This window comes from Moschus berezovskii, chromosome 8 (genome assembly GCF_049115385.1).
Source record: "Moschus berezovskii isolate FMDL1 chromosome 8, NW_MosBer_1.0, whole genome shotgun sequence".
NCBI classification, from domain to species: domain Eukaryota; kingdom Metazoa; phylum Chordata; class Mammalia; order Artiodactyla; family Moschidae; genus Moschus; species Moschus berezovskii.
The window spans coordinates 91093008-91105644 of NC_142467.1; the positions used below are offsets into that span (position 1 = coordinate 91093008).

Here is a 12637-nt window from a genome sequence, read left to right on the forward strand (position 1 = left end):
CCATCCACCCCTCACTGCCCCTCCAGGATACACATGGGGCTGTTACTGAATGTAAAGGGTCAATGCCTGGCTGTGGCTCCCTCTTCCCACCAACCACTCTCATAGCCATAGGGTGAATGGATCCTGCAGGTGCCCCAAGCCACCTTCTCTCTCTGGCCTCCCGGCCTTGATCCAAAATCTGACTGAGGATTAAGGAGACATCCCCAATCTTCCTGTTGGCTCCCTGGGCTTCCCGGTATCAAGGTTCCAGGCTCTCACTAGTCAACAACACAGTTCCTCCCTCTCCCACACACCATGATTCCCTCTGCTGTGCCTCCTACAGGGTCCCCACGGGTGAGGTAGCCTCCAAGATCCACCAAAGTCTAACTGAATCCCTGGGTTTATTGCCCTTTAATAGCCACCAAACCCCTGCATGTCTTCTTATAAACATACTGAGGCAGCCAGTTGAACTGAAACAGGGCCTGTAAAAGAAATGAGAGAGAGAAGTGCCAAAAGAGAAACAGCTGAGATCCGTGTCCCAGAATTCAAAGCAGGGGAGAATATCAGGAAGAATCAGGCAATTAATACGCTGAACGCTAGTGAAAAGCTAAAGAACATTTAGCCTGAAACCTGTCTACTGGCTTTACCATCCAAGTGGCCCCTGGTGATCTTGCAGGGGCAGGAGGAGGCCAGACTTTGTGTGTTCAGGAGGACTCAGGAACCAAGGAAACAGGAAAAGTGTGTAGATGACTATCCAGCTGCCTAACCAGGAGGGAGGAGAGATCGATCAGCAGCAGAGACTCAAAGGGGCCTGGGATCCTGAGGCAGGGGTAGGTAAGATGAGCAAGAACAGGGGTTTCTAAAATGAGCTCAGGGGGAAGCGTCCAGAGAGGTGGACACAGAAGAAACAGAGGCAGAGACTGTAACTGAGGGTACACAGGCCATGGGACAACGAGTTCCCAGATCAGTCCTGGGCAAGCGGACCCTGGGGGGTGGGAACGGAAGTGGGTCTGGATACAGACCTGAGTGGTACTCTGGAGACACAGGCCAAGGAGGCCCTGAGCTGAGAGAGGGGAGGCCTGGGCTGGAGGGAGGGGAGGGGAGGGGCTGAGGGGAGGCAGCTGTCACGGACTAGGGGACTGGCACCAACTGGAAGCAAAAGAGAGAACCACTGCCAGAGGTGACGGTGCCCCTGAGGGTAGAGACCATGAGTCAGCAGTGGCTCCAGCCCTGTCCAGACACCATAGTAGACACACACACTGGACAGGCTTTATCTGGAGTTACCTGGAAGTTCCCCTTTGGAGATTGTATCTGGGTCCAGTTTGTATGTGTCCTGAAGTCTCATCAAGGCCTTGGCGGCTCCTGTTTCATCTTCATCGGTGGGGAAGAACTGCCGCTGCACTGACAGGTTTGCAATAAAATCTTCCAAAGGAGAGAGTGAGAACAAAAGGTTACCTCCACCCAGGGACAGAATTTCACCGGGAACCAGACAGGCACCCAAAGGAGGGTCTCTGGCTAGGGCAATTCCTTGCCCCTTCTCATGAGGGCCATTTCCCCTTCTCCAGGAAGCCCTTCCTAGTGGCTACAGTTCAGGAAGACCTCTCCTTTCTTACTCCTCACTGTACCAACTGCCTGTGCTGCTCATCTGAACTGAACAGAACGCCCCCCTCATACTAATTAACACGTGGGAGTCTGAGAGTCTTGGATCCAAAGCACTCAGACAGACCTGGTGGAGACAGAAGGAGCAGAGAGGGTAACTGACGGGGACACAGGAAAAGACTACGGGAGGACTTGCTGACCACTCAGCAGAAAACAAATCTCACGGTAAACCTTGAACGAGGATTATTAGGCTGGCCAGGTAATCAGATTCCTGGCCCACATCTCAGATGGAGGAGCCCAAGGGACAGAAGGGAGCCCAGCTGGCCACTCATTACTGACCACCGGTCCTAATCATCCAGAAAGGTAATGATGACAGTCCTGGAGGTGTATGGTGCTATCCCCTCACCAAGATTAGGGACTGGAGGATCATCTGAGCAGGCCAAGCACTGAGGGGCCGCAGATGCCCTGTTGTGCATGATTCCCCTGCCAGGCCACACCGGCCAGCTCTGCTTACTAGAATAATTCCTGCCACTCCAACTCACATTGAGCTCAGGGCATGAGCTCCCTGACTGTGGTGCTCAAGACCACAGCCCGGAGTCTGGGAGAGCCCTAACCACAGAAGCAACCAAGGAAGCTATTCTGTGACTCCAAGACCCAGCTATAAAGCAAGATATACATCTCCTGCAATCTCAGGACTCCAAGTGGGGGCCAGGCTCTCCTATGCTGATTTAGGGGCTTCAACTGTGCTCAGGAGCTGAGAATTGGAAGGGGAACTCCAAGGCCATTTCTTTTCCAGCCTCTTCCCACAGCACCCACAACCTCAGGCACAAACATCCACTTCTAGCCATGCCTGAGGACCCAGGAGCCAAGATGCTGCAACCCTGTCTCCTTCATGGCTGCAAGGTCAGGGACACTAAGAGTTTACAATCCAGAGAGAAAAAATGCTTTCCAGAAAAAGCCACATTGTTAGTGTTATCTCCCTGCCTCCCCACTCCACACTTCAGGGGCAAGAACTCTAAAGAAAGAGGAAAAAACAACCTATTGCTCTCTGGGGCTGTCCTATCTCCCTCTGGGTAACTATAAAGTTTTCCAAAGGAACCAGATGTTGATGGTGGGGGCTGGGTATAGAGAACAAGACTTGAGAGCAGGAGATCATCTTGGCAGGCTTATCCTCCTGCGCTGCAGGCAGAACGGCTAGTTCTGAGCTACAGGCCCAGGCTGGGAGGCAGGGTCTGGGAAAGACAGCCGCAGCTTCTAGAGGCAGTGAGCTCACCGGGCACAGCTCCAGCCCGGCTGAGTTCACCAATCCCTCCCTAGAGGCCACTCTGCTCCCAGCCAAGCCCAGCCCAGCCCAGTCTGGCCACATGGGCTAAAATGCCTCAGCTTGAGAGACAACGAATCTGAAGTTAATCAGCACTTCCAACTCAGGGAGGAGAGGCAGTGAGTCCACGGGGGCTGGGCCCAAGGCTGGAAGGTCTACCTCCAGGCCTGCACCATCATCTGCTGCTGAGAGGAAAATATTAGAGCACTGAAAGTACTATCATAGTAAAAGCACTAAGCAGAGTTGAAGTTTTAAAAAAACAGTTCATACTCTGACCTGCAAATCCCACTTATGGGAATTGATCCTAAGAAAATAATCAGAGGTGGGCAGAAAGATAGGGGTAAGATTGCTGATAACTTGGGAACAATTCCATGTCCACTGACGACCATTTTTACACTATATCAGTGTGACATATCACTGCTGCTGCTGCTGCTAAGTCACTTCAGTTGTGTCCGACTCTGTGCGACCCCACAGATGGCAGCCCACCAGGCTCCCCCATCCCTAGGATTCTCCAGGCAAGAACAATGGAGTGGGTTGCCATTTCCTTCTCCAGTGCATGAAGGTGAAAAGTGAAAGTGAAGTCGCTCAGTCGTGTCCGACTCTTAGCGACCCCATGGACTGCAGCCCACCAGGCTCCTCCGTCCATGGGATTTTCCAGGCAAGAGTACTGGAGTGGGTTGACATATTACTGAGCCAGACATTAAAATCATGTGGCAGAAGAACATTTAAAAAACATACACAGCAGCTGAAAAATTCAGGAAAACAGTGTAAGCTTATGTCACAAATCTGCCAATGGATATGTCTTCTTTCTAAAAGATACGAATGGGAATGAATTTAGAGGAGGCCCACACCCCCATCACTTAGCCCACTTAACCTTTGTTAATTCGTTTGGTCTCTCAAACATTCCCTGGTACAATTCCATTTTATACACGTGTAAAAAAGACTAGAATTTTAATAGTGATTATCATCAAGCAGTTGGATTAAAAACTGTAATTTTCTTATATGATTGGTTTTGTTTTCCAACTTATCTAGAAAAATGCATTACTAAAGCATAATTAGAAAAAAGTCACTACCCCCCAACCCCAAAAGGGACACCAAAACACTAGAAAAAGGCAAGAACTGATTTTTTTTGGCCATGCTGTGTGACATGCAGGATCTTAGCTCCCTGACCAGGGATCAAATCCATGCCCCCTGCAGCAGACACACAGAATCCTAACCACTGGACCACCAGGGAATTTCCAAGAACTGATTATTATTAATATCACAATTGAAAGCAAGGACAGCCAACTGCCAGGTCCCCACAGAGATAAGAGCCACAGGACTGGCAGCGGCTGTTCACACACTGCACGCGCACACCAACATCCTGAGCCAGGACAGGCTCAGACCCACGCGCTGCAGGCGCAAGCCCAGGGACACACCAGCTCACACAGCCACCTGCTCACAGACCCTCACCTGCGGCCGAGTTCTGCAGGACAAGGTCCTCCAGCGCAGGCCAGTCCGTGTTTAGCCGCTTCACCAGTTTATAGGCATTCACAGGGTGGGCCAGGTAGCCCTCAGGGTCAGCAGCCGACTTGCTGGTCAGGGCTTCCATTTTGTCAGCCCAGCTGTGGAGCCACAGAAAAAGGTAGACTAACACACCCATTCACATGGATCTTGACCGATGGTAGTTTTCCTGGTGAGATTCAGGGGATCTCTATCCAGAAAGGAAAAAGCAGTGATCCTCAGCCCACATATTTAGCTACCCTGGGAGACTGGCATGAAGTAAACTCCAGGCCAGGCCCATACTGCCCCCTCAAGAGCTTCCTCTTATGGGCACCCTGGGTGGGTTCCTGGTGGGGGCTCCTGCCACCCTGGCTCAGGGTGGCTGTGGGGACTTAGGACATCAGACACCTCTTAATCTTGGAGAGCTTGGCTTCCTCCACCAGGATGTACTCCTTCAGGGACTGCACCAGGTCCTTCTCTGCATAAATCAGGTCTGTCATGTGTCCTGCAAGGGAGAGATAAAAGGGCCAGTAAGAAGTAGATGAGGGACATCCAGTTCCCAACCCTGAGGCAAAAAACATCAGCACAGACGCAAGCTGAGCCAGGCGCATGTCAGCTCTCTTGGGGTCACGGGGACCTAGGGTTAAAGGAGGCCTAGGCACTCATATGGTCCTGGCCCCCAGCTTTAGGAAGAGAGAGGCAGAGGCTCCAAGTGGATGGTAAGTGCACTGAGAACATCTTAAGGAAGAATCCCTGAATCTCACTCTCCCACTGTCACCCAGCTGGGTCATGTTCCTGGGACAAGGATGTCCCGGGGGCTTCTCTGCTCAGAACCATCCTCTAGTCCAGGAGAAAGTTGGACAGAAATGCCAGGCAGCCCAGGAGCAGCCTGCACTTTCCAGGGTGGAGACCCAGCTGAGACGGCCACCTACTAGGAAGGACATCCAGGTCATCAGGGGTCAGAGGCGGAAACAGCAGCTCTGCAAGCCTGACTCTCCCCAGATCTGGTCAAAACCAGTGGACGAGGCCACCCCACCCTGAAGGAGAACAGGCCTCGGGCAGTGCCATCCCCTGGCACTTGAGCCAAGGACTGCCCAGGCAGACGACAGTCCTGCTGGCACATACCAATAGAAGTGAAGAATTCAGCCTGCACGCAGCCCAGGACACCAAACCAGGCCACCAGCAATGTGGACTCCCAGGGTTTCATGGTCACGGAGGGCAGTGTCTGCAGGGCATTCAGAGATGGTCATTAGATCAACAACGGTAAAAAGCAGCTTAGGAGAGGACACACACACGTGCACATATACCAGACATTCAAACATGCTGAACTCTGACCCAGCACACAGAAGTTAAGGAAGATATTCAGGATCACCAGTGGAAAGACACCAGGGTGTAGAACCAGGGATGTGCACTTAATTCTGTCCCCTGCTCCGGGAGGCTGAGTGCCCATGGGAGAGACTCTGCCCTCTCAACTTCCGATGACCACTAACAACACGCAAAGGCTAAATGGCGAGGAGGGACAGTCACCCCTGGTTCTAAGGGTCTGTCAGTTCAAGATTCTGACCCAGACCTCGGCTCTGTTTGTCTTTCCTTCCAACACAAGTGCCAGGACTGTGCCAGGTGCTGAAGACCCAAATGTAACACACCACCCATGGGCAGAAAGAGAACTGGACACAACATGCCCCGGGGGGGCCACACCCAAAACAAGGTATACAGCAGATGGTCAGTCAGAAGAGAAATCAAACTGCTCCCTGCTGGTCTGCACCTGGCCATGGTGAGAGCAGGCTGGGCAGACACTGCTCTTCCTGTAGCGAGGCTGCTCGGCAGACACTGACCTCATGGAGAATCACCATTTGCAAATATTTACTATGCCAGGCACTGAGCTAGACACTTGGGATACAAAAATGAATCAGCCAAACAGGGCCAAAACCTTAGACTGGGCTGGACTGCTGACATAAGTAAGAGGCTGTCTTCCCATCAGCCTAGAAATAGCCAGACGCAGCTCTGAAGGCAGAAGGCACACCATGGGGCAAGTCCACTGGCAGTGGACCCAAGTAAGCTTCACACATCATCTCCCAGCTTGGCCACGCGGCCCAAAGCACGCAAGAGGAACATCTACCTGAACGCCAGTTCTGCCAGTCCCTCCTCTTCCTGCTCCACTTCAGCCAAGCCCCACTGGAAATTTACTGAGAGAAAACAAGGAAAACAAAGGAAATACAAAGGCTTTCCCTCCAAACTGCAAGCCTTATCTGACAGAATTCTAAGGCTGAGCTGACTAATGCCAGCTCATCAGTTTTTTGCCTGCGATGGTTGATTGGACGCAGAGTCACACCCATCATTCCTCACTTCACCCTTCCAGGAAAAATTCCAGTCCACTGTGGCTCCCGGTTAGGCTCAGTGAAGCCCAACCACGACCCTCAACCCCAAACTGGTTCCTGTATGACGAAGAAGAGGGGCTTCCCTGGTGGCTCAGCTTGTAAAGAATCCGCCTGCAATGCAGGAGACCTGGGTTCGATCCCTGGGTTTGGAAGGTCCCCTTGAGAAGGGAAAAGCTACCCCTTCTAGTATTCTGGCCTGGAGAATTCCATGGACTTTATATTCCATGGGGTCACAGAGAGTCGGACACAACTGAGCAACTTTCACATGAGGAAGGGGAGAGAATAAGCGAGTACCCCCCTTTCCCCTGCCAAATGTATGCAGAGCTGACATCATGCCCATCAGTGCCCTAGGTGTTAGGGGCCCAGAGATACACAGGACAGGACTATTCAGCCCAGAACCTGCTGCAGGGTAGGGAGGATGGACTAAGGGGCCCACTATAAAGTTAGGGCAGTCGAGGAAAGCAAGTCCCTGAGAAGAGGGGACAGGGCCCAGTCCAGCCCCAAGGGAGAGCCTAGATCCTCCTTTTTCTAGTCACAGATCTGCTCCCAGACCTCAGCACCCTGCATCCACCCCCAGGATTCTAGAAGGCCTGTCTTCTTGCTTACATAAGACCCTTTCTCAGGGAATGGGGTCTGCTCCTTGTACTTCAAGAGGTTTCATCAGCTTAAGAGAGCACCTTCTGTACACACGTAGGGCGGGAACAGTAAAAACCCAGAGCCAGGAGGCTGTGTCTGCAGACAATAAGGAATCAGCCAACTGCCTGTCAGGCTGGGGTGATGGGAGAATAGTGCCCAGGCAGGAGGCCAGACTACACACGGCTGGAAGTTGGGGGGCAAGGGTCACCGTTTGTCCCCTGTTCCATCACCAGTTGCAGTGGCATGCCTCCTCAGAGATCAGATAGCAAATTTAAGGAAGGGAGAAACCTCACTTTTTCTTTCAAATTGGTGATATTGGCCATGGTTCATGCTTTATAGCACTCAGGAAAAAACAGCCAGGTTCCTTCATTACATGAATACCAGCTGTCATTTCTCTGGAATGTGCTATCTGGCTTAGACTGAGACTATCCACGAATCCCAGTCTGGAGGCAGAGCCCAAAGAATCACAAATGGGTTTCTGGGTGACCAAGGCTTACAAAGTCCTCTTCTGATGGAGGAGGGGGCTGACAACCCTGCTGGCCCAGACAGCTAGGCACTCCCATGCAGCCCCCAGACCACTCACCCATTTCTCCTGAACACTAATTTGTATTAGGTGTACAAAAGGTCATCTAGTCAGGGTCAGGTTAGGAGGCAGCAGCCTCCAAGAAGGACTGCGTGTCCCAGGGCGGGAAAAACCAACCTCCTGCATGCCCCCCTCCCATCACATCCTATACTAGAGCTTGCTGACAACAGAGTGCTGCCAGAAGCCCTCCAGGGACCCTCAGAAATCCACGCTCAAGAGGCCTAGAAATGGGCAACACTGAGCCCCCTTTTATGAAAATAAAGTAGCACCAAGCCTGAGCAGAAAACCCATACTGAGTTTTATGTAAGCTGCATCCCGAGTTTTGAACAAATTCTGGCCCATATCTGGCACCCAACGAAAAGGAAAACCTCATCACAGATTTGTTTGTGCCAGGAAACTATAACATCAGAAGATGTTACATTTCTTCCATACAATGGATGGTTGTGGATTGTGTAGGAATGGATACTGTATGCTTTTTAACACCAAGAGAAGACCAAAGCATCTTGTTAAGTGAGAAAAATAGGCTCCCAAACAATATATACTGTATGCTTTCATTTTTATAAGAAATACTTTTTATATATGGAAATTAACATACCTGCAAATATATGTAAGCAGAGAGTCATAAATCTAGTTGGTATCTTGGTGAAATAATTCTATTTTTCTCTTTATGTTTATTTGTATTTCCTAATCTTTCCACAAGAAGTTCTATGGGAAACTTGAAATATACTTTATATAATATCTAACATGAGAAGAAAATAAAGCAAGCCCTCTCCAGTGAACTCCAAAGAGACCCAGCAGCCTGAGTTGGGACCCCCACAGGGAGGTCCCTCAAAGCTTGCCAACACCCCAGCGACAATAATTTGCCCACCAGGCAACCGGCACTATTTCTAAGCACAAGGCGGTTCCAAGACATACAATCACAGGCCCCAGCAAGCCGGCTCTTTGGACAGGATGTTCACAACGGGGCCAAATAGCCATGAAAAGATGTTTCCAACTGCAAACCAGCAGCGTCCTTAGCTTCTCCCCTTACCTCATCAGGCAAGAACCTATGCCAAGCTCCCAGCTGCAACCCAAATGCAACAGCTTGAGTTTTAACAATGTATTTAACAGCCTAGAGACAGAACATGGGTTTGCCAAGAACAAACAGGTCTCGTTTGGCTCCGAACAAGAGGATGCCTGCCTTCTGCGAAGGGGCAAGATCTGCCTGAACAGGGCTCCCTCCAGTGGCCTTGCCGCCTGGTAGTGTGGCCAACCCTGCACAGCACAGCCAAGAGGACCTGAGTGTTCAACCGAGTAAGAGTCGACAGAGGCTTCAGAGGCCCTACCACCTATGCACATGGATGTCCATTGAGGCCCATAAGCTACTCTCCCTGGCACCCCAGGGGAGGGATGAGAGGTGCCCAACTCTCTTCTGATATCATGCCTCAACTATCACCCTGATCTGAGCCTAAGTCCTTCTTACAGCCATACTGGCCCCGACCTGCACTGGTCTCCCATCTTTATGGCCTCCCTCCCACCTCTGCTCGACAAAGTAGCCAGCACAGCTTACTGCATCCCCTCATTTGGTCTTTCTCTCCCTAAGAACCCTCCAAAGGCTCTCCACTATTCTCAGAATAAAGTCCAAATTCCTTAGCACTTATTGACTCTGCATGACCTGGCCCTATTGCCCTCTCCAGCCCCATCTCATGACTCCAGTTTTCATACCTTCAACAATCACATCACATGAAAAACAGCCTCCTTCACTGAGAACCTAAAGAAGCCTAGATGTTCCTGCATACCTCTCCTTATGCAGCTGTCCCTTGGGATCCACAAGGGATTGGTTCCAGGAGACCCTACAGACACCAACATCCACGAATGCTCAAGTCCCTTACATACTAGGCATCGTACAGTCAGCCTTCTGCATCGATGGGTATCAAGTCTGTAGATAGGGAGGGCTGGCCGTAGTTTCTCTATCCAGCACCTTGACATGCTGACTTATACTACCCACGTGGGTACCCTCAAAACCACAAGGCTCCTGCTTCAGTAACTAGACAACGAAGTTGCAGAAAAGGCTGTACAAATCAACATGCAAAAGCCAGCTGGGTTTTCAATCAGAGTCTTGGCAAAGACTAGGCAGTCTAGGCAAGACTAACTTATAAGGAACTATGGGAAAGAAGAAGACCCACACACTGCTATACTGGATGCATCTACAGGACCACCTTGTACTCTCTTGGCCTCACCTGCCTCCTGGGCCACGTGCTCTACCTCAGACCCAGTGAAGGATACTGCACAGGCTCCAAATCTCACACTCTTCCTGCAACTTCTAAACTCCAGTCAAGTGCCTTGCTGGCCTCTCTGGGGACTGCTAGAGGGCCTGGGAGTGCAACTGAGGACTGAGCAGAGTTGTAGGGGGTGGGCGGAAATAACTCCTCCTTGGGCAACTGTGATCAATGAAGAACAGAAACAAGAGGACATCAGCAGATAAATCCCCTCTCCAGGCCTCCACTGAGAAGCAGCAGAGCTCACCCAGAGACGCCCTACACAGCTGAACAACTAGAGCACCTCTGTGCAGACTGGCCAGCTTGCTACAGCACCACCTTGGATTTGCTTCCCTTCCTTCTCAGCCGCACTTTTCTTTTCTCTTACACTTGCTACTCTGCAACTGTACCTTCTAACAAAGCATCAAGTACTTAAGCTCTGTTTTCTGGGAACTAGGCTAAGCTAACCACTATTCATGTTTCCAAAAATCTTTCACTTCTACCATCTAATCCTCACCAACACCTTGTAACCTAGATAGACTTTCATCCCCATTTCAGGTAAAGATATGTAAAATACATAACTGAAGCTGCTCAACTCACATGCTACAGCAAATCAATGGCAGAGCTCAGACTCAAAGCCAAAACATATATTCCACTATTTATTGCTGCCTTCAATCCTACTCAGTAACATCTACTGCCATATAGCATCCTAAGGACTTCCCAAAAGGAAGAGCCACACTTTGGCCTAGCAGAACAGGCTTGCCCAAGTCAAAGACTTTATTGTGGTTCACAAAGCAGCCTTATGATATCCATGGCTGGATCCCACCAGAAGGCAAACAGCAACATGGGCTCAGAAAGACAAAAAACATGGTGCCTCCAGTTCAAGTGGGCAGTCACTCCTGCCCAGACATCACAGCACTCACAGCTGGCCAAGTGGCCCAACTCAGGACAAGACAATACAATCAAGCAGGCAGGCACCCTGGAGTCAGATAGTCCCAGAGTTAAAGCTGGGACTACAGCTCCACAATCATTTCCAGATTTCAGAACCTTAGACAAGTTATAGTCTAAGGAGTTACAGTTCCAAGTTACAGTTTTGGAGCCTCAGTTTTCCCATCCACTTAACAGTGATAACATCTCATAGGGCTGTTCTGAAGACTGAATGCGATGACAAATGTCAGCAGGCAGCCTAGCACCAGGCACAACTTCCAGCAGTCATGAGCACCAAGGGTACTAGAGGAATGGCAACAGACCTGAAGCAGCTGACCCCTGGAGAGAAAGAAGGTCCAGTCTATGAGACAGTGAAGATGGAAATGAAACAGAAATCGGAGAACCTCCATGTCCCAAGAGTTTCAAAAGAGACTCAGGAGAGGGTAGAGTCAGGCCTACAGCAGCACACTGGCCATTGGGAAGTTAACTCTGAAAACTAGCCACTCACTGGCTCTTTCACCAAGGAAGGAACGTTCGCTGGCAAAAAACAGGTGACCAGACTTACACTCTGGAATCTCACCTATTTCTGTGTCTCTGACCTGCACACTCGGAGTTCCTACAAACACCAGGTCTCAGGATCATGGCCACACCCTGGGCCCTCAAGAGTGCCAGGTACAGAGCAGGGTATATTCTAGCAAACACTTCCTGAAACGTCTAGAGCAGATGCTGGTCTGTGATCAGAGTCACATCCAGTGAGCTGGAGAATTCACTACCCAAACATTTATAACCCTCTGCCCTACAATGACACCACTTAAACACATACTTTCTGCTAGTTCTCCAAGAAGTCTAATCCAGCCTTTCAGCCCCCTCTGCTCCTTCTGAGAATAAAAACTATATCCCTCATTCCACATCCGCAGCTCAAACCCCAGCGACCACAGGGGCCACCAGCCCTCTCGGCTCAAGAACAGACACATGTCCCACCCTGGTGCACTTCAAAAGTCCAAAAAAATTGCTAGATTTTTCGAAGTTTAACTCTCACTCCAACACCCTCTCTGGGCTTGCACGTGCCTGCATCACAGCATTTCCTGCCAACTTCCATCTGCATAAAATTAAACTTTCGACAGATCCCAGGAGCCAGGGACACACCCAACAGCCCAACGCACACCATGGCCAGCGTGGCCACACAGTGGCCAAGGTCTTAACATCCAGTCTCAGGCCCTCCCAAGGATGTGGGAGGGCAGAGTCAAAAAGGGAAGTTCTCTCAGGAAATGAGCAGACCCTAGATTTGCTACCCTACTTATTCTTCAGGGCTGTACCCATGCAGCCACTCCTCATGAGCACTCACACTATGAGCTCCTCCCTGGCATGTGACCAGCTGCCAGCATGAAGCAGCAATCTCAGAGTGATTATGAGTTACCCATGGGCAAGGATTATACCATTATATCATTGCCTCCTCTCCCTCCTCCCTCATTCCAGCCCCAGGCACACTTTAAGC

The 12637-nt window shown here is 50.6% G+C and overlaps 1 protein-coding gene across 12 annotated transcripts in view; it reads right to left on the reverse strand.

The window, feature by feature from the left end:
- The window catches only part of P4HA2 (prolyl 4-hydroxylase subunit alpha 2), a 36927-nt gene that overhangs the window by 18872 nt on the left and 5418 nt on the right, over positions 1-12637 (reverse strand). For 9 of the 12 annotated variants that reach the window (XM_088838832.1, XM_055429549.2, XM_055429553.2 and 6 more), the window contains 4 exons: positions 5507-5606; positions 4790-4886; positions 4352-4503; positions 1264-1401 (listed from right to left, as the gene is read on the reverse strand). In XM_088838832.1, coding sequence (XP_088694958.1) covers positions 1264-1401; positions 4352-4503; positions 4790-4886; positions 5507-5588 — 469 coding nt within the window. In that variant the 5' untranslated portion in view covers positions 5589-5606. Of the gene's footprint in view, positions 1-1263; positions 1402-4351; positions 4504-4789; positions 4993-5506; positions 5607-6500; positions 6568-12637 lie in introns of those variants that run through there. The other 3 variants (XM_055429551.2, XM_055429548.2, XM_088838830.1) reach the window with 2 other exon arrangements.